This window comes from Staurois parvus, unplaced genomic scaffold (assembly GCF_062004578.1).
Source record: "Staurois parvus isolate SC_StPar_1 unplaced genomic scaffold, SC_StPar_1.0 ptg000031l, whole genome shotgun sequence".
In the NCBI taxonomy this organism is placed as follows: domain Eukaryota; kingdom Metazoa; phylum Chordata; class Amphibia; order Anura; family Ranidae; genus Staurois; species Staurois parvus.
The window spans coordinates 5,961,915-5,987,641 of record NW_028317827.1 but is presented as its reverse complement, the minus strand read 5'-3'; the positions used below and the strand labels follow the sequence as shown (position 1 = coordinate 5,987,641).

At 40.0% G+C, this 25,727-nt stretch overlaps 1 protein-coding gene across 5 annotated transcripts in view; it reads right to left on the bottom strand.

Moving 5' to 3' along the window:
* The window catches only part of PKP4 (plakophilin 4), a 437,166-nt gene that overhangs the window by 271,065 nt on the left and 140,374 nt on the right, over positions 1-25,727 (bottom strand). For all 5 annotated transcript variants that reach the window (XM_089659730.1, XM_089659733.1, XM_089659734.1 and 2 more), the window contains exon 2: positions 17,711-17,844. In XM_089659730.1, the coding sequence (XP_089515856.1) occupies positions 17,711-17,839 (129 nt within the window). In that variant the 5' untranslated portion in view covers positions 17,840-17,844. The remainder of the gene's footprint in view (positions 1-17,710; positions 17,845-25,727) is intronic.

The window sequence follows — 25,727 nt, the reverse complement described above, 5'->3', positions numbered from 1 at the left end:
AGATTGCAAAAGATAGCAGGACCAACCCCAAAACATTCTTCAAATATATTAATAGTAAAAAGGTTCGGTCCAAGCATGTAGGCCCTTTACAAAATAATCTAGAGTGGGTGACTGGGGACAAAGAGAAGGCAAATTTATTAAATACCTTCTTCAGCTCTGTGTATACAAAAGGAGCATGGGGGAGCTTTTGTCCATAATGGGCATGGTATTGACAGATGATCCACATTGGCTCACAACTGATATGATCCAAAAATATTTAGACAGTATAAAGGTGAATAAAGCACCTGGACATACACCCACAGGTCCTTAAAGAATTGAGCTCTGTCATTTCAAAGCCATTGTTTCTAATTTTTAGGGACTCTTTAATGACTGGCATAGTACCACTGGATTGGCGTAAGGCCAATGTGGTGCCAATATTTAAAAAGGGGTCAAAATCTTTACCAAGTAATTATAGACCTGTTAGTTTAACCTCTATAGTTGGGAAGATACTAGAGAGTTTAATAAAAGTCCACATAGATGAGTTCTTACTGGAAAAAAATATTTGAAGCAACAGACAGCATGGATTCATGAAAGACAGAAGTTGTCAAATTAATCTGATTTCTTTTTATGAGGGGGCGAGCAAAACCTTGGACAGAGGGGTGGCGGTGGACGTGGTATACTTGGAATTTGCTACAGCGTTTGACACAGTTCTCCACACACAGCTAATGTATAAGGTAAAATCTACGGGCTTGGAAAAATCTGTATGTAAATGGAAAGAAAAATGCCTAAAAATCGTATTCAGAGAATAGTGGTTAATGATTCATACTCTGCATGGTCTAGGGTCGTCAGTGGTGTACCCCAAGGTTCAGTGTTGGGACCCATACTTTTTAATATCTTTATAAACAATATAGGGTCTGGGATTAAAAATACCAGTAAAGTCTTTGCAGATGACACCAAGCTGTGCAGTGGAATAACGTCCTTACAGGATGTCTTCAACTTACAAGTCGACCTCAATGCTCTGTTTAATTGGGCAGCTATGTAAAAAATGAGGTTTAATGTTGATAAATGTAAGATTATGCACTTTGGGGCTAAGAATATTAATGCATCATACATACTGGGATAGAAAGGAAGGAATACTATGTAAAAATTTAGGAACTTCATTTTTTCATGAACATGTACTGGCACAATTTTGTTTTCATCTTTGCAGAGTTATATCAGTAGATGTTGCTTCCTAAGATAACACTGGCTGGATTTTAACAAGTTTGTCAATTGCAAGGCGATGCAGGTATGCAGAACGTACCTGACATACATTCATACTACTTTGTTCTGAAAGACCATGACCAAAAAACTGCTAAGAAAAGGTGAGCTAAACATCACTAGGTTGTCAAGGTCTCCAGAGCTGCATTATGATGTAATCATTTTTAAGCTGAACATTAACTGCTCTGCTCTTTGCTTTGCCTTTTTAATCAATTCCTAGGATTAGGAGAGCCTCCAAAGGGCCTGTGGAGCTGCAGGCGACGTCTACGTCAGATGTTGAATAGCCTTTAGTACTATTAAAAGATAAATTTGCACTACACTACTCCATTCTCAAACACATAATTAACTAAAGTGTTGGCAAGGTTGTTTTATTTGTTATTTTTTTTTTTATTATAATGCAGAGGGTGTCTAGATACAATTTCTACAGCGTTTGAAATACAACAGAAAAGACAAAACAAGGAACTCTCCAGATATAAATTGTAGTTAATATTTTAGCGACCATCTTAGGTTATAAATACAGAATACAAGTTTGATGCAGTGAACAGCGTTACAAGTTTAAAAAAAAAAAATTATAAATATATAAATATATATAAATATATATATATATATATATATATATATATATATATATATATATATACACACACACACACACACACATATATACATACACGCACATATACATACATACACACAATCTCTATGTTGTCACAAGTAATGGGATATCTGCCTTTACACGCACAGGCACTTTAATGGCATCCCAGTCTTAGTCCGTAGGGTTGAATACTGAGTTGGCCCGCCCTTTGCAGCTATAACAGCGTCAAATCTTCTGGGAAGGCTGTCCACAAGGTCTAGGAGTGTGTCTATGGGAATGTTTAACCATTCTTCCAGAAGCGCGCATTTGTGAGGTCAGGCACTGATGTTGGATAAAAAGGCCTGGCTCGCAGGCTCTACTCTAATTCATCCCAAAGGTGTTTTATCGGGTTGAGGTCAGGACTCTGTCCAGGCCAGTCAAGTTCCTCCATCCCAAACGTGCTCATCCATTTCGTTATGGACCATGCTTTGTGCACTGGTGCGCATTCATGCTGGAACGGGATGGGGCCATCCCCAAACTGTTCCCACAAAGTTGGGAGCATGAAATTGTCATGGTATGCGGACACCATAAGAGTTCCCTTCACTGGAAGTAAGGGGCCAAGCCCAACCCCTGAAAAATAACCCCACACCATAATCCCCCCTCCACCAAAACTTTACACTTGGCACAAAGCAGTCAGGCAAGCACTGTTTTCTATGGGACACTATACTACAAAATTCTCCCACAAATGTGGGCCATTGATTGCAAACAAGATTTTTTAATTTTCACACACAAAAAAGTATTTTTCCTAACAAATTCATTCAAGACCATGTCGCAAAAATTAATACACCCCAATGAAAGTCTTAGGAGTAAAGCTAAATTTGGAACAACAAAATCCTAATTAACAAGAATTCAACTACAGGTGAGTCTAATTATTCATTAAACAGGTGTCCAGCAGACAGTTGATTATTAAAGGGTGTTACTTAAAGAAAACCCATTCCCATTTCATGCTGTCAGCAATGGCACCACATGGAAGAGAAATGTCACAAGGCCTGAGAAAGAAAATCATTTCTTTACACAAGAAAGGTGAAGGCTACAAGAAGATCAGCAAAGCTTTATTAATCAGTCAGAATACTGTAGCAAAAGTGATACAAAAATTTAACAAAGATGAAACTGCAACCATCTCACAGAGATGTACAGGCCATCCATGGAAGTTCACGCCTCGACAAGAGCGTCTTCTAATGAGAAATGTTGAAGAAAATTGCCATGCAAGTTCACTGCAGTTAGCTAAATAAGTAGAAACCCAAACTGGGGTGACTGTTTCCTGTGACACAATACGGTGTACACTGCAGAAAAATGGTATGCATGGGTGTCATCCACAATGAAAGCCTCTTCTAAAGCCCATGCAAAAAACAGCCAGCCTACAATTTCCCAGGGCCCATGCAGAAAAAGAAGACCACTGGGACTCTGTACTCTGAAGTGATGAGACAAAAGATACAGTGGACATAAAAAGTCCACACACCCTGTTAAAATGGCAGGTTCTGTGATATAAAAAAATTAGACAAAGATAAATCATTTCAGAACTTTTTCCACCTTTAACGTAACCTATAAACTGTACAACTCAGTTGAACAAACTGAAATATTTTAGGTGGAAGTAAAAATAAAAAACTAAAATAATATGGTTGCATAAGTGTGCACACCCTTAAACTAATCGTTTGTTGAAGCACCTTTTGATTTTATTCCAGCACTCAGTCTTTTTGGGTATGAGTATCAGCTTGGCACATCTTGACTTGGCAATATTTGTCCACTCTTCTTTCAAAAAAAACCACTCCAAATCTGTCAGATTGCGAGGGCATCTCCTGTGCACAGCCCTCTTCAGATCACCCCACAGATTTTTGATTGGATTCAGGTTTGAGCTCTGGTATTTGGAACTGTTCATAATTCTCTCTACCTTGACTAAGGCCCCAGTTCCAGCTAAAGAAAAACAGCCTCAGAGAATGATGCTGCCACCACCATGCTTCACTGTGGGTATGGTGTTCTTCTGGTGATGTGCAGTGTTTTTGCACCAAACATATCTTTTGGAATTATGGCCAAAAAGTTCAACCTTGGATTCATCAGACCAGAACACATTTTCCCACATGCTTTTGGGAGACTTTAAATTTGTTTTTTCAAAATTTAGCCTGGCTTGGATGTTTTTCTTCAAAAGAAAAGACTTCAGTCTTGCCACTCTACCCCATAGCCCAGACATATGGAGAATACGGGAGATTGTTGTCACATGTACCACACAGCCAGTACTTGCCACATATTCCTGCAGCTCCTTTAATGTTGCTGTAGGCCTCTTGGCAGCCTCCCAGACCAGTTTTCTTCTCATTTTTTCATCAATTTTGGAGGGACGTCCAGTTCTTGGTAATGTCACTGTTGCGCCATATTTTCTCCACTTGATGACTGTCTTCACTGTGTTCCATGGTATATCTAATGTATTAGAAATTCTTTTGTACCCTTCTCCTGACTGATACCTTTTAACAATGAGGTCCCCCTCTGATGCTTTGGAAGCTCTCTGTGGACCATGGCTTTTGCTGTAGCATGCGACTAAGAAAATGTTAGGAAAGACCTACTAGAACAGCTGAACTTTATTTAGGGTTAATCAGAGGCACTTTAAATGATGGCAGGTGTGTACTGACTCCTATTTAACATGATTTTGAATGTGATTGCTTAATTCTGAACACAGTTACATCCCCAGTTATACGAGGGTGTGCACACTTATGCAACCACATTATTTTCGGTTTTTATGTTTACTCCCCCCCCCCCCCCAAAACAAAAATTCAGTTTGTTTTTCAATTGAGTTGTACAGTTTATAGGTCACATTAAAAAGGTGGAAAAAGTTCAGAAATTATTTATCTTTGTCTCATTTTCTGTAAATGTTTTTTGGAACTGATGGCTTCAAAAAACCGTATGGCATTGCAAGGGTGAGGAGTGCAAAGAAAAATGCATGGTGCCTACAGTGAAACATGGTGGTGGCAGTGTCCGTCTGTGAGGCTGCATGAGTGCTGCTGGTGTCGAGGACCTGCATTTCATTGATGGTATCATAAATTTACAGATGTACTGCTCTATATTGAAAGAGAAGATGCTACCCTCACTCCATGCCCTTGATCGTCGTGCACTTTCCCAACATGACAATGATTAAAAACACATATTTAAGGCCATTCTTGCATTTATGGAGAAGAACAGGGTAAAAGACTCAGTGGCATGTATGTCTCTTGATCTGAACCCAGTTGAACACGTATGGGAATTCTGAAGAGACAGGTTGAACATCAATCTCCATGCAGCATCCAGGCTCTAAAAAATGTCGTTCTTGAAGAATGGAAAAAAATAGATGTTGCAATATGTCGCCAACTTGTTCATTCCATGCCTAGAAGACTTTGTGTTCTCCTTACAAATCATGGAGGTCATACAAAATACTAGATGGAGTAGTTTTTGTTGTTGGGTGTATTAATTTTTGCATCAACTTATTTTCAGTAAAACTGAAGGTTTTGTAATTTAAGTTATAATATTAACCTTACTTTCATGTAATGAGCTAAACAAACGTTCTATATAATGCAGTTTTGTCAAATTTTTGGAAATTGCTCGTGTTCATTGAGATATTGATTAAAATCTTACTTTTCAAAAGGGGTGTATTCATTTATGCTGAGCTGACAGGAAAGGTGAGAGGGGAGAGGGAACAAGGGGGGCCAGGGGAGTACATGGTATGGCGGGAGGGAAAGGAGAAGAAGCAGACTTTCAGCAGCTGCAGGAGGAAAAGGAAGGGCATCAGTTCCTCTATATCCTGCTCCCACCACCCCCTCCTATCCAGGTGTAGAGCAGAATGTGACAGGGAAGCCGTATGGGCCACCTGGAGCATGGGGCTAGGTTAAAAATTGCAACCCCTTATAGCTACTTCTCTGTATTTGAGCACAAACATTGTACATACAGTTGATATAAAAAGTCTACACACCGCTGTAAAATGCCAGGTTTTTAAGATGTAAAAAAAAAAAAAAATCATACCATGATAAACCACTTCTACCTTTAATGTGACTTATGTTCTGTGCAACTCAATTAACTGAAGGACCTTTTGATTTTATAAAAAAAATCCTACCCCAAAAGACCGAATGTCAGCATGACGCATCTTGCCTTCAGAATCTTTACCCACTGTTCTTTGCAAAAGTGCTCCAAATCTGTCAGATTGTGAGGCCATCTCACATGCATAGACCTCATGGGGTAGTGCTGTACCCCAAGGTCCAATATTGGGACCCTTAATTTCTAATATATTTATAAATGACATAGGGTCTGGGATTAAAAGTAATATTTCAGTGTTTGCAAATGACACCAAGCTGTGCAGCGAAGAGTGTCCTTACAGGATGTCTCCAACTTGCAAGCCGACCTCAACGCACTGTTTAATTGGACAACTGAGTGGGGTTAAGAATATGCATGCATCATACAGACTAGGGAGAGTACAACTGGGGGAATTAATGGTGGAGAAGGATATGGGTGTTCTGGTAGATCATAAGCTTAATAATGGCATGCAATGCCAAGCTGCATTGTCCTGAGCAAGCGAGCGATTATTTTACCCCTGTACAAATCACTGGTAATAACTCATCTGGAATATGCAGTTCAGTTTTGGGCACCAAATCACAAAAAGAATAATTGGGGAACTCGAGATAGTACAGAGAACGGCAACCAAACTTATAAGAGGCATGGAGGAGCTCAGCTATGAGGAAAGATTAGTGCTCTAGAAAGCTATGCATTTAGTTGTAAGAGTTAGGTTCTCCTTTAATAACATCCCAGAAAAACCGTATACATTTCCACAGAGAACATTACACAGTCACAACAAAAATTGCAATCTGCAACCTTCTCTTCCTTTCATGACTGGGTTTGAGGTGAGACACCACATTAAGATTTTTGTACAACCAAGTCTAAAACAAAAAAAAAAAAATCAGATCTAATTGTAATGTTCAATGGATACTTTTGAAGCAGAAAGTTAGAGAATATATGTTTTAGACAAACCCCTTTTTCATATTTCCTCCATGCACCTATCAATTCCTCATCAGACAGGCACAGAGAAAGTCAATTTACACTTCAATAATAAACTCTGAAATATGGTGCATAGAATAGGATGAAATTACACAGGACTATAACAATATGCAGAAAGAGGAATCATTTTAATCAGAAGCTGCAAGGCTGGTGGGAAATCAAAAGTAGCAAAATTAGAACGGAGCTAGATTGTAGATAGGCTTTTTCTTTTTTTCCTATTGAAAGCTTTAAAAACCCAAAAATTAATCCCAGAGATTGAAACTGGGTTAACACATCCTATGTAACCAAATTTTTCATGTTTTGCCTTGGGACAAGCCAAATAGAAGATATTAGACAGGGAGTTCACTGGTTTTGGGACAGTAAAAATAGATATGAATGTCCAGCTTCAGAATATCGTTAGCGTGGCAAAAGAAACATGGTCATAAATATATTAAAGTGGAACAGGAATTTTCAGGGATTAGGTCTTACAGTTGTGACCAAAATTATTCAACCCCCACTGAAATTGAGTGTTTTGGCCAGTTTGACATTGCTTTTGATCATTCAGTCATCTTGCTTACATTTACATTAAAGAGGCACTTGTAGGTCAGACAAATATAACATAACAGTTATAATGAAATAACCACAAATGTCTTTTCTGTGCTCACAGCATTATCAGTTTTATTCAACCCCCAAGTGACATTCAATCTTAGTACTTAGTACAGCATCCTTTTACAGTTATAACAGCTTTTAAACGTGAAGCATAGCTTGACACAAGTGTCTTGCAGCGATCTACGGGTATCTTCGCCCATTCTTCATGGGCAAAGGCCTCCAGTTCAGTCACATTCTTAGGCTTGCGCACTGCAACTGCTTTCTTTAAGTCCCACCAGAGGTTCTCAATCGGATTTAAGTCTGGTGACTGCGATGGCCACTCCAAAATGTTCCAGCCTTTCCTCTGCAACCATGCTCTAGTGGACTTGGAGGTATGCTTGGGATCATTGTCCTGTTGAAAGGTCCAACGTCTCCCAAGCCTCAGGTGTGTGACGGACTGCATCACGTTTCCATCCAATATCTCCTGGTACTGAAGAGAATTCATGGTACCTTGCACACGCTGAAGCTTCCCTGTACCTGCAGAAGCAAAACAGCCCCAAAGCATGATTGACCCTCCACCATGCTTCACAGTAGGCAAGGTGTTCTTTTCATCATAGGCCTTGTTCTTCCTCCTCCAAACATAGCGTTGATCCATGGGCCCAAACAGTTCTAATTTTGTTTCATCAGTCCACAGAACACTATCCCACAACTTTTGTGGTTTGTCCACATGGCTTTTGGCATACTGCAGTCGACTCTTCTTATTCTTTGGAGACAGCAAGGGGGTACGCCTGGGAGTTCTGGCACGGAGGCCTTCATTACGCAGTGTGCGTCTTATTGTCTGGGCTGAAACTTCTGTACCCACATCTGACAAATCTTTTCTCAGTTCCTCAGCAGTCACACGGGGACTTCTCTCCACTCTACGCTTCAGGTAGCGCACAGCAGTCGAAGTCAGCATCTTCTTTCTGCCACGACCAGGTAGCGTTTCAACAGTGCCCTTTGCCTTGAATTTGCGAATGATGCTTCCTAAGGTGTCTCTTGGTATGTTTAACATCTTTGCAATCTTCTTATAGCCATTGCCCTTCCTGTGAAGAGAAATCACCTCTTCTCTTGTCTTCCTGGACCATTCTCTTGCCTTCACCATGTTTGTAACCACACCAGTAAATGTCTAGAAGGAGCTGAGTATCACAGTCATTTTAAAGCTGCCTAATTGGTGCTTATTATGCTTGATTGCTGCTCGGTGACATCCACAGGTGTTTTCAATACCTGATGGAAAGCACCTGTATGAACCTCTGTTCTTCAGAGTGGTAGTCTTTAAGGGGTTGAATAATTGTGGCAATGAAGAAACCACATAAGAACCATTTACTACTGTATTACATAAACAATTGATGTCATTTTAGTTGCATTTGGGTAGTTACAACGTCCTTGTAGGATTTGATTCTGAATACAATTCCAAATGTACACTATAGTCCCTAAACCCCTTTACAGCATTGGGGGTTGAATAATTTTGGTCACAACTGTAGATGCCAAATATGCCCTACAGGGCCCTACTGCTCTGTAAACACCTAGAAAAGTGCAGTGAGCAAACGTCTCTTCTCTATGGTATGTTTTCCATATATTCCTTTAGAGTCCGTTAAGAGCTAGTGACAACATTGCTGGTTCTTTAGTGGTTTCTCTTTGGAAGTATCTTAAAAATGCTCTTCAAAGAAGGGAAACCGCACATTCATCGTACAGTAATGCCCTGGGTGTCACTAAGGAAGGTAGCAAGGGGGAAGTCTCCACAAGGGGCACAAAGACTACAGTTAAAACATGACAGATTATCTAACCCTTCCACTCCAGTGTATACATTAAAAAAAAAAAAGTGAGACATAAATTAACGAAAAAAACAAAACAAAAAACAAACAATCAAGCACAATAGCAAGTCATGGTAGGAAGCAGAAGAAGATCACGTGGGAATAAACATAACATTTTGGAAAATACAAGCTGTGGAGAGCTATAAGTGCCAGTGTACCATGTGTAGCAACAGTTGGCACGATATGCTGGGACCTTTAGTTCTTTGGTAGCTGTAGTAAAGCAGGATGCCCACAGATGGTACACATGAGTTGTCACCTTTTTCAAAGCCCCAGTAAAGGTATAACCTTCTATGGCCTGAACCGCCCTGTCAAGATAAGTGTGGTGTAATTCTGGTTTCACCTATAAATAGGCCAGTTCAGCACAGTATAAATGAATAGCTGCTGCTATTGCTCTCATGAAGTGAAAGAAGGGGCAGTAAGTAAAAGTGCTTATCACAATGTGTTCACTGGGTTACTGCTGACATAAACTGATCTCTCTATAAGCACCCCACTAAGTAGATTAAGGCACTCTCTCTAATGCTTGGCTTGTAAATACAACACTAGCAATTCCCCCGCAGGATTCTGGAACTCTTCACTGACAAGACTGCAGTGTACAGCTGAAAAGAAATGCAGTATGAAGCTATTACAAACTAAGGCAATTCACACATGGCCAGGTAAACATAAGAGATGGGACCAGTCAAACCATACCTTGGTTATTCCGACAGTGCATCAGTTAAACTACAATGTCACACAACAAACAGCAAACACTAACCTGCACTGTAGCTGTGTGAATATCAAAACATTCCCTCAGAAACCAATCACAATCTAAATATCGGTGTGAGAAGCCTCAGAAGCAAGCTGCTATTCTGATAAAGGGGCTACATACTAGTTAAATGGCAGAACATTTTCACTCCATGTTACAGTGCAGAACTAGACAGCAGGTCAAAAGTCAGGGAATGACAGCTTTTAGCTAGGGCTTACAAGGGTATTCTAATTCATGGCAAAATTAATTCTTCCTGAAGAGGCATTGGTTCTCCCTTCTATGGTCCCAATATCACAACTAAAGTACAAATTCCAGGTTCCTGAGTCTGGGGTGCAGTTTTCAATTATTAGTGTGGAGAGTCCATTAGAGACTTGTAACACCACAGTGGGAGGGAAAGGAGATCCTTGAGCTGAGCTCATGGACAACAGGAAAGACAAAGATCAACCTCTGCGCCTCCCCTATCCAAAAAAAGGAAAAAAGTTAAAACATTTAAAAAAATGATGATCAGCAAGCAAGACCAATCCTGACAGAAATTTCAGCCCACGTTACGTGTTCTAAAAAAAAAAAAAAAGACATCTTATACATTTGCAGGTATCGCACATGGCAATGCACATAAGTGCCAGTAGAGGGAGAAGTAGGTGCCCAGAGATGCCTGCACACACCTTAAACTAGCTGCATGAGCTCTGGGAGCCTCCAATCCAATAATGAAGAATGGGAGAGCATGAATTTTAAAAACTGAAGCTGCTATTTTGCATTATTGATTGCCCCATGTTTTGGAATGCATGGGACACTGATAAATTTCAAGTGCTTGTAAACGCTATTTTTTTTTTCTCAACATGTTTTACTTTCCTATTCTGTGCAATGGTATTGCACACCACAGAAAATAAAGCTTTTTCTTGACATTCTAAGCATGCTGCAAGTAAGTGTGTGGCGTTAAGGGGGCTGCCATGCATGCAAGATCAAACCAATGAAATACCATAAAACAACATGGAAAGAAACTCACAAAAAATTATATATGCAGTGGTTTAAACTACTTTCCCTTTACCACTAAACTCTACATGCTGTATTAGTACATTCATTTTTACTTTACATTTTCATCCCATTCAATGAACAAGCACACATTTGCTACCCTTACGTGAAGGCAATTCGTTTTCATGTGCTATTTATGATGAGAGAAACAGGAACCGAAGAACATCCAGAAAGTGTAAAAAGTCTGACAGAACATAATTTTCATCCAGTTGCAGACTGTGTAAAGATGACACTCTTTCCAGAAATCTGAATGAAAAGGGATGGGGAGAAAGCTGAAGCTTTCAGTTTCTTTTCTGTGTTGTCATTGAGGTGCAATGGGTCACAGTGAAAGATAATTGGCCAACAGAAAGTTCTCATCTAAAGAACACAAGAAATACATTTACATTATGTGGCTTCTTAAGGGAATTGCAGCACTCAGGGTTACCATACAGCACCCCATACATGTAAAATCCTCAATAGGTGCTTAAAGACAAGCTATAATGAATTTGAATATAGGGTCTTCTCAAAGCGGTTTTGCATGTGTGTTTATTTTTGTTTATATGTGTATATATGCCGATCAGCCATACCTTTAATGGCTATCCACACACTGAGTAGGTCTCCCTTTTGAGAACAAAACAGCCCTGAACAGTCAAGGCATGGACAACCCTAGTCATCTGAAGGTATGCTGTGGTATCTGTCTGCAAGCAGTCAGTAGCAGATACTTTAAGTCCTGTTGCGAGGTGGGGCCTCCATGGATCAGACATTTTTCCCAGCACATCCCACAGATGCTCAACTGTAATGAGATCTGGAGAATTTGGTGGCCTTCTTCCCAGAGGACATCTCATCCCTGGATAAGTGATACATACACACACAAGGCCATCCACGTGATATAAAAGAAAACATGATTCACTGGACCAGGCCACCTTCCTTCATTGCTCTGTGGTCCAGTTCTGATGCTCACATGCCCATTGAAGGTGTCTAACTGTGAACACAGGTCAGCATGGACACTGACCAGCCTGTGGCTACGCAGCCCCATACCACAACTAACTGCAATGCCCATTTTTTTCTGCTTTCAACATATCAGCTTTAAGGACAACAGGTTTACTTGCTGCCTAATATATCCCAACGACTTTCAGATATCATTGTAACGAGTTAATCAGTGTTATTCACATAACTGATCAGTGGTTATACAGTTATGGCTGATCTGTGTATATATTTATTTAATTTGTATGTCAGAGGATCAATTTAATGCATCACAAAGGAGTCCTGTGGCACTACAGTTCAGCTAAAGAGATATTGGCCATAAAACCTAAGTTTAGTCAAAAAGATTTTTTTTAAATAATCAACACAAGGGACAATACTCAGAGTTAATGCAATGTGTCTGTTGTGCTGATGGCTGCTGAATTAGTTTATATCCTTCAACTTCCAAACCACCCTAATTTTGCCGCTGTAATCTCCTGGTGTCGTGGGGTTAAATAGAGCTGAGGGACCTGTCCTATGCACTCTTCCAGAATGTCAAATATGCCCACCCTTACTGTTCCCTCCTCAAGTCATAGAAGCTGTACATTAGCTTTTCTGAATGAAAAATTATCTATGAATGAAGGGGGGCAAACTTTCATTAATTTGCCTATCCTCCATTCATAGATCGCAAACCACCTATTAGGATCGACCTTAGGGGACATTTTTCAACAAGAAAATGTATATTATATAGGGCGCTCTTGTTGGAGCCCAACCTCTGTAGCTGTAAGATAAAGGTGCCAGATGGATATCAGGGATGGATGGAAGCAGTAACACTGAGGCAGCTCTTCTTAGAGTGGAAGCAAGGCTCTAATGCAGTAACAAGAAAAAGAGAGGAAGGCGCCTCTAAGTGCGGTATTAACAATTTATTAGTAGACAATGGAAAATTTGCACTTACAAGATAAACGGTTAAAAGGACTCATCGTGTGGTAATTGGATCCAGGTGGGACATCCAGCCGTCCAGCAGCAAGCTATGCCTATAGGATCAGGAAGTAGAGTCCAGGATGTGCCTGTGCATCAAAAATGAAGCTTGGAGAGCAGAGTCAGATGTAGCAGGTGAAAGTGGCGGTAATGCATTTTGGAGCATGCTCAATAGGCTCCTTCAGAAGAAGGAGCCTATTGAGCATGCTCCGAAATGCATTACCGCCCCTCTCACCTGCTACATCTGACTCTGCTCTCCAAGCTTCATTTTTGATGCACAGGCACATCCTGGACTCTACTTCCTGATCCTATAGGCATAGCTTGCTGCTGGACGGCTGGATGTCCCACCTGGATCCAATTACCACACGATGAGTCCTTTTAACCGTTTATCTTGTAAGTGCAAATTTTCCATTGTCTACTAATAAATTGTTAATACCGCACTTAGAGGCGCCTTCCTCTCTTTTTCTTGACATTTTTCAACAAAGCTTTCTTTAATTGTATCATTCTAACAGTGTAAAAATAGCTCCAGAAATATTAGCCATGTTTTGGGTTTATGTCCCTATTACAAGCAGGAATGACTCATACTTGAAAAATAAGGCTATAAACCTAAAACTTAGCGCATGTTTTTGTAGCTATTTGTACACTGCTTATGATATACTGAAGTGTGGGAGAATAAAGGAAGAAAAAGTCCCCTAAGCTGATCCTTTTTGCTTGTACAGTACGTTCGACTTTAAAGGAAAGGGAAAGTGTAGTGGTTTATATGTATTTCCTTCCATTACATTCAGAAAAAAAAAAAAAATTAAAACACTTTTTTCTACAAAAGATGTGTTTTCTTCTATCCAGTCAGCATGTACAGCTTTAGACTTTAGACTAACTGCGGTCTTCTGGCTGAAAACCAATTACTAAAAATGTCTGCTTACAGCTGCGTGCACACAGGCACCTTTGAACATGCAAAAAACCTGCGAGCAGCCCAGGATACACAGCTGCTGTGTACAAATTCACATAGTAATGAATGGCTGTAAGCTACAGAAAAACTGTATGTGCCTGAATGCAGAATGTCTGCATCCAAAGGTGTATTTTCAGACATGTACAGCCATTACTATTCGCAGCTGTAAGCAACAACTGTGTATCCCGGGTGTGAAAATACATCTGCAATTTATATTGTATGCCGAAAAGCACCCATGTGCTTAAAGGATAAGTTCACTTTTGGAACATGTTACATGTTCCACCCGTTTTTAGGGTGGAACATGTAACATGTTCCCATAGCTGCAGCCAGCTTTTACCTGCAAAAAAATGTGCGTTTATTATTTTTGTCCAAAAGGTGAACTTATCCTTTAAGACCTATAGAGCTAAACAACAAAAGCTGCACTTAAACTGAATCAAAAAATCATCTCATCCTTTATCAGATGGTCAGCACAAGGTTTCAATTAGATAAGAGAAACAAAAAGCAGGCTGCTACTGCTTTGCAACCTCTAGATCAGTGGTCTCCAAACTGTGGCCCTTTGCTTGCTTTTATCTGGCTCTTGGGGCAATATTTCATCCTCAGACACCAAAGGGGCACAATTCCTCCTAATGACATTAACGATGGGGCACAGTTCCTCCCAATGACAGCAAAGATGGGGCACAATTTCTCCCAATTATACCAATGATGGGGTATGATTCTTCCAACCCAATGACACCAATAAGGGGGCTCAATTCCTCTCACAAACATCAAAGATGGGGCATGGTTTACTCCCACTGATGTCAGGGCATTTTCTACTTCTAATGGCCACAGTCAAGCCCCTCTAAAATCTGAAGGACAGTAAACTGGCCATTTGTTTGGAAAGTTTGGAGACCCCTGCTCTAGATTATCCATAGCTTGTTGGGATTCCTGTGTCATGTATTAAATGTTCATTAGCAGAGATTCAAACATTAGTTTAAAAAATAAAAATTACCCTAACCATGAAAGCTTTTGTAGAACACTAGCAGATATACAGGGTAATTTATGCTGGCCATAGACAGGCCATTTATTGGCTGATAAACGAAAAATCGGTCGTTGCCATTGCCGATGCTGCCACCAATGTCCACGAAAACGGCTGTTTTTCGTGGATTTTCCAGCATGACCGATAAAAAGAAGCGAAAAGATCCACGAAAAACAGCCGACGGCATTGCCCCACTAACGGTGTGAATATCGGGCAATTTTTCGCGTGGACGAAAATTCAGCCGATAAACGACCGGTCTATGGCCTGCTTTAGAGACATGGAGAAAGGAATAAAATGTTACATTTACAAAAAAGAAACAATGTTGATGGAGTTGCATAATGAAATTTCTAAAGGTTTGCAAAAGGTGATTTTTTTTCTGAATCTATGTTATTGTAACTGGGAAGCAGTGTGTGCCAAATATAATTCTCTACATTTTAAATATAATTTGCTTTGTTTCAAAATAAATTATTAATTAGCCCCAGTGGGCATAAATACTTCTGCAAGGTTATCATCACACATATTGTAAGGACCAGCTACATACACACTTTGCTTTTCCTTTAAGATGTTGCTGTGGTTTTCTCTGGTCATGATCTTATACTTCCCCACAATTACAACAGTCATTTCTCCATTTAGCACACTGCTTTTCAATTGGAACAGTCACGCTTTTCATAGAAACTATACTAAAACCATTGTGTGGGAGAAAACCAAAAATACCAGTAAACTTCAGTTTTTCCCACTATGAAAAGCAAACTTGGCAGACGAGGCAGTTTGTTTATTATTCTAGTGCCTTTGGGTAAAGAAATTCAGAAGACTGCAGATCATTCTTTTATTACAATGCACAATGGGGTTTTGGTCAATCTTATCCAATGAGAACTCAGGCTGTGGAGGGCTAAGCAGAGACAGACAGTAATGTATTACATCAGGTGCAGATCAGCAAAGAACCCGGTCATCAAATAACATGAACAAGATAATTTTTCCAAAAATCCAAAGTCTATACATGGCTGGTAAGCTGCAGTCTATTAAATTTTTGTCCTTGGGTTTAGTACACATCATACCAGTTTTTTTGTTTTTTTTTAATCTAGGAATTACTGAGGTATCTGGTTGTCTGTTAAGCATTGTTTACGATATAGGAGGTTTATTCCCAAGCTCTTTGCTGTCTCTCACATGCGGTTATAATGGTCAGTATTAAAAAGTTTCTCACAGTTACCAATCTAATGTGAACCTTCTTTAGAAGCTTGACACTGGTGATACAGGAGGTAAAGTACATAATTTAGGAAGAGCACTCCTAAGGAACCTGTGAGGAGCTCTCTGATGCTGGTTGAGGGTAGACTTGTAGAGAACCCCTTAAACATTTGACTTGGCGGCAGGATCACCAGTTTAAAATAAAGGGGGAAGAAAGCCCCAAAAAAGAAAAACATTGCAGCCACCACATGGAATAAGCTCAGCCGGTTCTAAATGATTGAAGGCTAACGTCGCTCTGTGCATGTGCCGCCACAGCATGAATGACTTTTTCAGGGAGAGATTTAATCATCAATAGTGTTTAACCCAGGGGTGGGCAAACTTTTTGACTTGAGGGCCGCAATGGGTTCATATATTGGACCCGGGGGCCGGACCAAGAGTAGATAGTAATTCATCCCCCATAGTAATTCATCCCCCATATAGTAATTCATCCCCCATATAGTAATTCATCCCCCATATAGTAATACATCCCCCATATAGTAATTCATCCCCCATATAGTAATTCATCCCCCCTATAGTAATTCATTCCCCATATTAATTCATCCCCCATATTAATTCATCCCTCATATAGTATTTCATCCCCCGCAGTACTATTTCCCCCCAAGTAGTAAGCCAAGTCCCCCCTGTGTCAATTCACTTACCTTTGCTCCGCGCGTTCCTCTCGCCGTGTTCCCGCGCCGTTCCGGTCTTCAGGGCGGACTGTGAGAGGAGCCTAGCTCCCCTCACGTTCGTCACGCTGCCCCGCCTACATACATCCTGACAGCCAATGTTTGCCTGCCCTGGCTGTGTTTTTTTTTTATCACTCCGCGGGCCGGATTAAAAGGTCAGCCGGGCCGTAGTTTGCCCATTGCTGGTTTAACCTCTTTCTGCACACAATAAACATATGTGCAACAGCAAAAGGGTGAGCTTTAACGTCCACATACTGCACATATGTGTCGCTGGGCAGCTGAAATTTCTTTGCTGAAAGCACGCTCTTTGCTTATTTCAAGCTCTTGGCCCATCTAGTCTTTTCTGCCTCTTCCCAGCATTCAGAGCTTTTTAAAGGGGTGCAAAGGGGGGAGGGAAAGCGTTAATCAGGAGCAGCATCACTGGCTACACATTGTTGATATTTACATGTTTGTCCTTAGCAGCAGTGGCAGTCAATAGGTTCCATGTATGGAAATGTTAACACAAATGTACAGCATAAAATACTGTCCATTCGGAGGACAGTGAACACAGATTTTTCTAGTTTTGGTTTATGGAGCCAAGCACCACGGGGCAAAAGAAAGCAGTGTGCATGGGTCCATAGCATACAATGCTGCTGCAGTCAGATCCTTATAAATTACAGATCTGAACTCAGTAAATTGTACGCCCATCTTCTTGAGCCCTTTAAGTCATATCTATTAAAAAGTACAACATTCCTGCTGTCTCTCAAGTGTATCTGTAGTAAAGACCTTGCCGTCGTATTTATAAGATACAATTGTAGCCAAGAAAAATTGTGCAGCCAGCTGAAAAACAACCAAGTTATCTGAACTCAAAAGACAAGCCTTACCTGTTCTTTTACTGAAGCCAAAATGTTTGTAGCGGTGGCTTCTGGTTCCATGCTGGCAGTAGGGGGAGCTTCTTGTGGGACTTTCTGTAGCCCCTCCTCCATAAAGGGAGTCTGCTCAGGAGCTGGCATGGCATCTAGATGGTATGGAAAACAGCTGGTAAGTAAAGCGCAAGTATAAATACAGCACCAAAAACTGTGCATTTGTCAAATACAAGGAAAAATATGGATATTATCCTTAGGTTGATTTCACTGTAAACTGTGAAATACATTCATAAAATGAAATATACTTATATGTTCTGTATGTGTTTCACAGGATATTCAGCATATTCATATATTGGAGGAAAAAAAAATCAGTTAAAAAGGGGAACTATACAATATTTTCAGCAAGTATAAATTATGAGCTGTTGTAAAGTTTATTCTCAAGCATGCCTGTGATTCTCTAAACTTTTCATGATATTTCTTGCAAAATATACACATTATACTTTAAAACAATTGTTTTCTATGTGACTTGGTGTCGAGTCTGCATTGGTCTGTGCAGGTTGATGGGTGAACAAATCCCACATTCCGCCACCCCCACCCAAAAACCCACAAAACTGAAGTTAGTGTTCTGGTTTGTCCTAACTCCTGTCATTTATCAGTGCGCAGCCTCACTAACAAATAAAAATTCAAATGGCAATACAGAAGAAATACTGTAAGAACTTAATACTGTAAGTTCTGCACAAACTGTTGGTGCTGTACAATAATAAGTTCACTGGAAACTATATCATTACATGTGTTCAACACATACAGTTACTGGATGAGAATACTTTTTGATATAGTGGTTCTCTAGGGTGTAAACCTGATTGTAAGTTGCACAGTCACTGTGTATGTAAATTCTATCACCTCTGCCTCTACCTGTCTCACTTCCTGCTGCTTTGCTTTCCAGGATCACAGTGCAATCACTAATGGGCGTTGTTGGCATATGAAAGATCAGGCTTTACTTTTTCAATTTCAGTGGCTGTTGAATGTCATCCTGCCACTTACTCACAAGTAGAGCAATCAGCCAAATCATAAAGAAACAGAAGCAATTAACTAATAAATCATTCTTCCGAGAAAACAAATATCTGGCTTAGACCAAAGTTGTTGAGTTCTGTATGTACACTGATAACATATGATGTACTGGATGACAGCTTCACTGAGTGGCCAGTGCCAGCTTACATGGCTAACTTCCTGTTAAAGGGAAATTATATACCGGTACTTTTTTTTTTTTTTCATATTAAGTGCATAAGGAAGTGACCAGCGTAGCACAATTCTAATCTATATGTTGAGATTTACAATCCTTTTTCCTATGTATATTTTGCAATGATATACAACCCAGGAGGCCATGTTTGCTCATTCCATATGTAGGCTCCGCTTTCTATTTAGTTGTGTTAGGCCTCTTGCAAAATAAATAAATAGTTGTAGCATTTGTTAAAGCCTCTGAACCCAGCTTTATTTTAGTCAATGTTTCCATTCACATTACAGAATTTAGCCTCATATTTTAGTGGCGCCTAGAAATAAAATGCCTGAAATATTCATTTCTAGAGGGGTTTACTGGTATGTTTTAAAGACTTCCCGACCGGCCGTTGCATATAAACGGCCGGACGGTGGCAGTGCAGGGTCGGGTGGCCGTTTATAAATGGCCTCCCCGCACCCTGCTTGTGCGCGCTCCCTGGGAGTGCGCAGCACTGCAATCCGGTGCCCGCTGTGTCCTCCGGACACAGTGAAACACCGATCGGACGGGACCTCTGTGCGAGGTCCCGATCATGTGATCACTGATTGGCCGATCATGTGATCACTGATTGGCCAATCAGTGATCACATGCAAAGTAGTAAGCAAGATGTCACTTGTGACATCATTGCTTACTACGTGTGAAATCTGTGAATGATCACAGAGGTCACATGGTACAAACCTATTCACAACAGGCTTGTACCATGTGACAAGCTGTGACCAATCACAGCTCACTCAGTACTTCTCAATGAGTGCAAGAATGCACACAGAGAGAAAGAGAAATGATTGCTTTTACATCCTATACGGGTGTAAAAGAAATGTGTAAAAAAAAAAAAAAAAATCTTCATCACCCCCCACAAGTAGTACAGTGTCACCATGGTGACACTGTACTGCTAGGGTGACAGTATGTAAAAAAAAAAAAATAATAATAATATAAAAAAATAAAATAAAAATGTAAAAAAAATGTTTAAAAATTATAATTTTTGGCTATAAACTAATTTGGATTTTTTTTTACTAAAAAGATAACGGAATAAATTTTGGCAAAGATTTATGATGAAATATTATTTATTTGCAAAATGTTATAAAAAAAACTTTTTTTTTTAATTTTTGGACTTTTTCATTTACATAGCAAAAAAAAATAAAATCCCAGCGGTGAATAAAGACCACAAAAATAAAGCTTTATCTGTCTCAAAAAAATGGTAAAAAATTCATTTGGGTACAGTGTTGCATGACCGCGCAATTGTCATTCAAAGCATGATAGCGCTGAAAGCTGAATATTGCCCTGGTCAGGAAGGGGGTAAAAGTGTCCGGTCTGGAAGTGGTTAAAAATACAGCAGGTAAAATAAGTATTGAACACGTCACCATTTTTCTAGGTAAATACAACCTGTTCCAAATTATTATGCAAATTCTAAAAAGATTAAATATTTTGTTTTTCAGTTTAACTCATAGATGGCATTGTGTGTCAGGGCTCTTTTGATCACTGAAAACAATCTCGGACACCTGTGATAATTAGATTGGCCGGTGAGCCCAATTTAAGGAAAAACTACTAAAGGAGGGTGTTCCACATTATTAAGCAGAACACCATTTTACAAGCAATATGGGGAAGAAAAAGGATCTCTCTGCTGCCGAAGAGTGAAATAGTTCAATGCCTTGGACGAGGTATAAAAACATTAGATATTTCACGAAAACTTAAGCATGATCATCGCACCATTAAGAGATTTGTGGCTGATTCAGAGCACAGACGGGTTGGTGCAGATAAAGGCACATTGAGGAAGATTTCTGCCAGATCCATGCATCGGATCAAGAGAGCAGCTGCTAAAATACCATTACATAGAAGCAAACAGATATTTGAAGCAGCTGGTGCCTCTGGAGTCCCACGGACATCAAGGTGTAGAGTCCTCCAGAGTCTTGCAACTGTGCATAAACCTTCTATTCGGCCACCACTAACCAATGCTCACAAGCAGAAACGGCTGCATTGGGCAGAAAAATACATGAAGACTAATTTTCAAACAGTCCTGTTCACTGATGAGTGCCGTGCAACCCTGGATGGTCCAGATGGATGGAGTAGTGGATGGTTGGTGGACGGCCACCCTGTTCCAACAAGGTTGCGACGTCAGCAAGGTGGTGGTGGGAGTCATGTTTTGGGCCAGAATCATGGGAACAGAGCTGGTCGGCCCCTTTAGGGTCCCCGAAGGTGTAAAGATGACCTCTGCAAAGTATGTGGAGTTTATGACTGACCACTTTCTTCTCTGGTACAGAAGGAAGAACTATGCTTTCCGTAATAAAATCATCTTCATGCATGACAATGCACCATGTGATGCTGCAAAGAATACCTCTGCATCAATGGCTGCTATGGGGATAAAAGGAGAGAAAGTCATGGTGTGGCCTCCATCCTCCCCTGACCTCAATCCTATTGAGAACCTTTGGAGCATCCTCAAGCAAAAGATCTATGAGGGTGGGAGGCAGTTTACATCCAAACAGCAGGTCTGGGAGGCTATTCTGACATCTTGCAAACAAATTCAAGCAGAAACTGTCCAAAAACTCACAAGTTCAATGGATGCAAGACTTGTGAAGCTGCTATCAAATAAGGGGTCCTATGTTACAATGTAACGTGACCTGTTAAAATGTTTAAAAAGTTAAAATGTTGTTAAAAGTTTGATTGAAATAGCTTTTGATTTCAGTAAATATGCTCCAAACACAACAAATGACAATTTTCAGTTCTTTACAACTTATAAAGTGTTTTGAAACTTACTGTGAGTAATAATTTGGAACAGTGCATTGTAAGTGTTTTATGTTTAACAAAAATCCCGTTATCATTAGGAGGTTTGTTCAATAAAATTTGAATTGTACTCTTAATAGTTGATAACATGAGAATTATGCTGACTGTTATTTACATCAATTATTTAGGTAAATGAGAAAAATATAATTTGCATAATAATTTGGAACTGTGTATATTTCTAAAGGTGCTATTACCATTAAATTTTCACCGCATGACCGTAACAACCCATGCAATCCCTACATACAAAGAAACTAAAACAAATAAGGTCAGAAATTAAGTTATGTGTAATAAAATGGAATGACACAGGGAAAAAGTATTGAACACATGAAGAAAAGGAGATGCAAAAAGGCATAGAAAGCCAAGATACCAGCTGAAAACTAGCAGTAATTAAAAAGCAATCCTGCCCCTTGTCAGTACAAATTAATTTCAGCTGGTTCAGTCTCAACTGAAGGCCTATAAAAGGTGTCTCATTACCAAGGTGTCACACAAGAAAAATCTCATGTTGGGTAAAAGCAAAGAGCTCTCTCAAGACCTTTGTAACTTTATTGTTGCAAAATATACTGATGGCATTGGTTACATAAGGATTTCTAAACTTCCAAATATCTGACCCCATCAGTGCTCACTGCAACATTCAGAAGTGGAAAGAATATAATTTCACCATAAACCAGCCATGGCCAGGTGCTCCTCACAAGATTTCTGACAGAGAAATGAAAATAATCAGAAGAGTTGTCCAAGAGCCAATGACCACCTGTGGAGAGCTTCAGATAGACCTGGAATAAGCAGGTACAATTGTGTAGGGTCATGTGAATGCCGTTTTTGGCTGTCATAATGGTCACATGATCGGAAAGGTCCCAATCGCAAGTAGTTATCGGGACCTTTCCGTGAGGCGCTGGTAAACGTGCCGGAAGCGCACAGGGCACGCGCTCTCAGCACGTTTGTTTACTTATGGTACGCCAATATGCGGCCGCTTGGCATCATTTGCCTACCATCGGCGCTAACAGATTCAACTGGATTTCACTGCCAGCTCCTGCTAGAACGATCCGGTGTTAACAGGATTGTTTTAATACGTCCGTATGCATCGGGCCTTACAAAGTGGTGGTACTTTACTATTCTGCACTCCAATTTGAAGCCAGGTCTATCAAATTGAATATAGCTACGTGACTGCAGTGAAATACAGATAACCACTCAAAAGTATATCTATATAAATGCATTAAAAGAAATACTGTGCAGCAAGTATGTAAAAGTTGTGTCACAGATTACATCAAATCAAATTCACAATTAAAAGCTTTAAAATTTCATATAGAAATCTGTAAACCCTTTTAGCAGCTATCTATAGCCTATCAAGCCAATTTTTCAATTATTATGACCGGAAAAACATGCACTAAAACCTTTTTTTTTTGCCAACAAAGTAGTTCCCCAAGGGACTGGGCAGTAACATTTTGTTAGACGTTTCAAACCTTAAAAAGCATGCAAGTCCAATACTTCATATTCCTGATATGTGCCTGCTGTACCATGTGCTTGTATGAAAAAAGTATCATGTTCTCTCTTGCTTCCTTTGTGAGAAATACCTGGATTAACTGCCAGTCCATCTGCTTTCCTGACCACATTAGGCATGAGAGAACAGCATGGTCAGTTATCTAGCTGTGCTGGGTTCTTAGCCTGCTCTACTCCAATGCTCAGACCTGTCCTGACACCCGCTGCCCTACACACATACACACTTTCATTGGGAAGCTCAGTGTGCTGCTGTTTCTCCTCTCCCAGCTCTTATGCAGCTGAGAACTGAGGTAATATGATCACTTACTAGAAAAGGAGAAAAAAGGGTGTTTATAATGGGGGTTTTTTAACATCTATACACAAATGTTTTGCGTTTTATTTCTAATTTAAACTGAATGGGCTTTACAAGGTGAGGGTTCACATATACTTTAAAGTGTATCTATGCCCAAAACCAAACATTTTGTAGATTACTAGTCCCCAATGCGATGGCTGCATTTGTTTAATTTTTTTCAAGCTCTTTTTGCTTTGTTTTCACCTGGTAATCCTGCAAATAACACACCTCTTCCACTGCATCAATGGAACAGCAATGGTTGTCACTCTAGGCTGCCCTACTAATATGAACTACAAATATGTCCATATTTCTTCATCGACAATACATGGAGGGCAAGGCAATTTGCAATTTACAGAAGACAGCTATAAGTTGCTATATAATACATTTTTGTTCTTGGGTTTAGTTATCCTTTAATTCCACACAACCAGTGTTTTTAAAGTAGGGCAAAGAAACCGGTTTGATTTACCCGGCCATTACCAGCTGCACACACATATATATATATCCCGAGTATGAAGGGGCATGCATTAGTGGGCCAATCAGCGCAATTACATAGTGAGTCCATAGCCATAAATGACAACTCAATAGAACAGCAGGGAACAATGGGAAGGTGAATACATTTTGGATTTCTTCTCAGGTCAGTAAGCTGTTTTTATATTACTTCATTGGAATTGTGTAATGTGGAGAATGTTTTTTTAGAAGCTAAAGGCATTTTTTACTTTTTAGGCTTCCGATGGGGTCTTTTCATCTTGTAAAGAATTAAAAAAACAAACATCAATCTGCAAACGACACAAACTGGCAGCAGTCATACTGTACACCTGAGTGCTATTTAAAAATAGGCTGCTTATAAAATGACATCAGATACAATATAAACCATTCATGTGTGCCGTATCCAACAAAGAGAGTTAATGAGTATGTGTCTGCTCTCCCCTCCAGCGAGGCTGACTGCGAGAAGGACAAGCCTGCAGAGGTCTTTACACATAACCACAAACAAAGTGCATGCCTCTATCCTTCTGTCCTCATCTCCACTGCAATTAAACGAGTTATTCACCTGATTAATTGGAATAATTACAAGCTATTATTTTTAATACACAGAAAAAAAAAACATTTGCCTTATCCAGTGCTCTACTGTGACTCCTATTTTCATCACCAACTGGTGTAAACGCTTAACTGAGCGGCCCCATAGTGGGACTGTAAATTTGTAGGTGGAAAGGAATTTTGTCATTAAGAACAAAACACCTGTCCTTGGCAGGGGGTTCAAAGACCAAGGCACAGCAACACGTAAAGAACAAGTCCAGCACTGCAACAGCTCTGTATTATATATATATACAGTCATGGCCGAAATTGTTGGCACCCTTGATATTTGTCCTGAAAATCAAGTATTTCACACAAAAAAGGTATTGCATTAACACATGTTTTGCTATACACATGTTTATTCCCTTTGTATGTATTGGAACAAATATAAAACAGAGGCAGAAAAGCAAATATGACATAATGTCACACAAAACCCCAAAAATGGGCTGGACAAAAGTATTGGCACCCTTAACTTAATATTTGGTTGCACACCCTTTGGAAAACATAACTGAAATCAGTCGCTTCCTATAACCATCAATAAGCTTCTGACACCTCTCACCCGGAATTTTGGACCACTCTTCCTTTGCAAACAGCTCCAGGTCTCTCTTATTGGAAGGACACCTTTTCCCAACAGCAATTTTAAGATCTCTCCACAGGTGTTCAATGGGATTTAGATCTGGGCTCATTGCTGGCCACTTCAGAACTCTCCAGCGCTTCTTTGCCATCCATTTCTGAGTGCTTTTTGACGTATGTTTGGGGTCATTGTCCTGCTGGAAGACCCAGGATCTTGGACGCAAATCCAGCTTTCTGACACTGGGCCCTACAGTGCGACCCAAAATCCTTTGGTAATCCTCAGATTTCATGATGCCTTGCACACAGTCAAGGCACCCAGTGCCAGAGGCAGCAAAACAACCCCAAAACATCATTGAACCTCCACCATATTTTACCGTAGGTACTGTGTTTTGTTCTTTGTAGGCCTCATTCCGTTTTCGGTAAACAGTAGAATGATGTGCTTTACCGAAAAGCTCTATCTTGGTCTCATCTGTCCACAAGACGTTTTCCCAGAAGGCTTTTGGCTTACTCAAGTACATTTT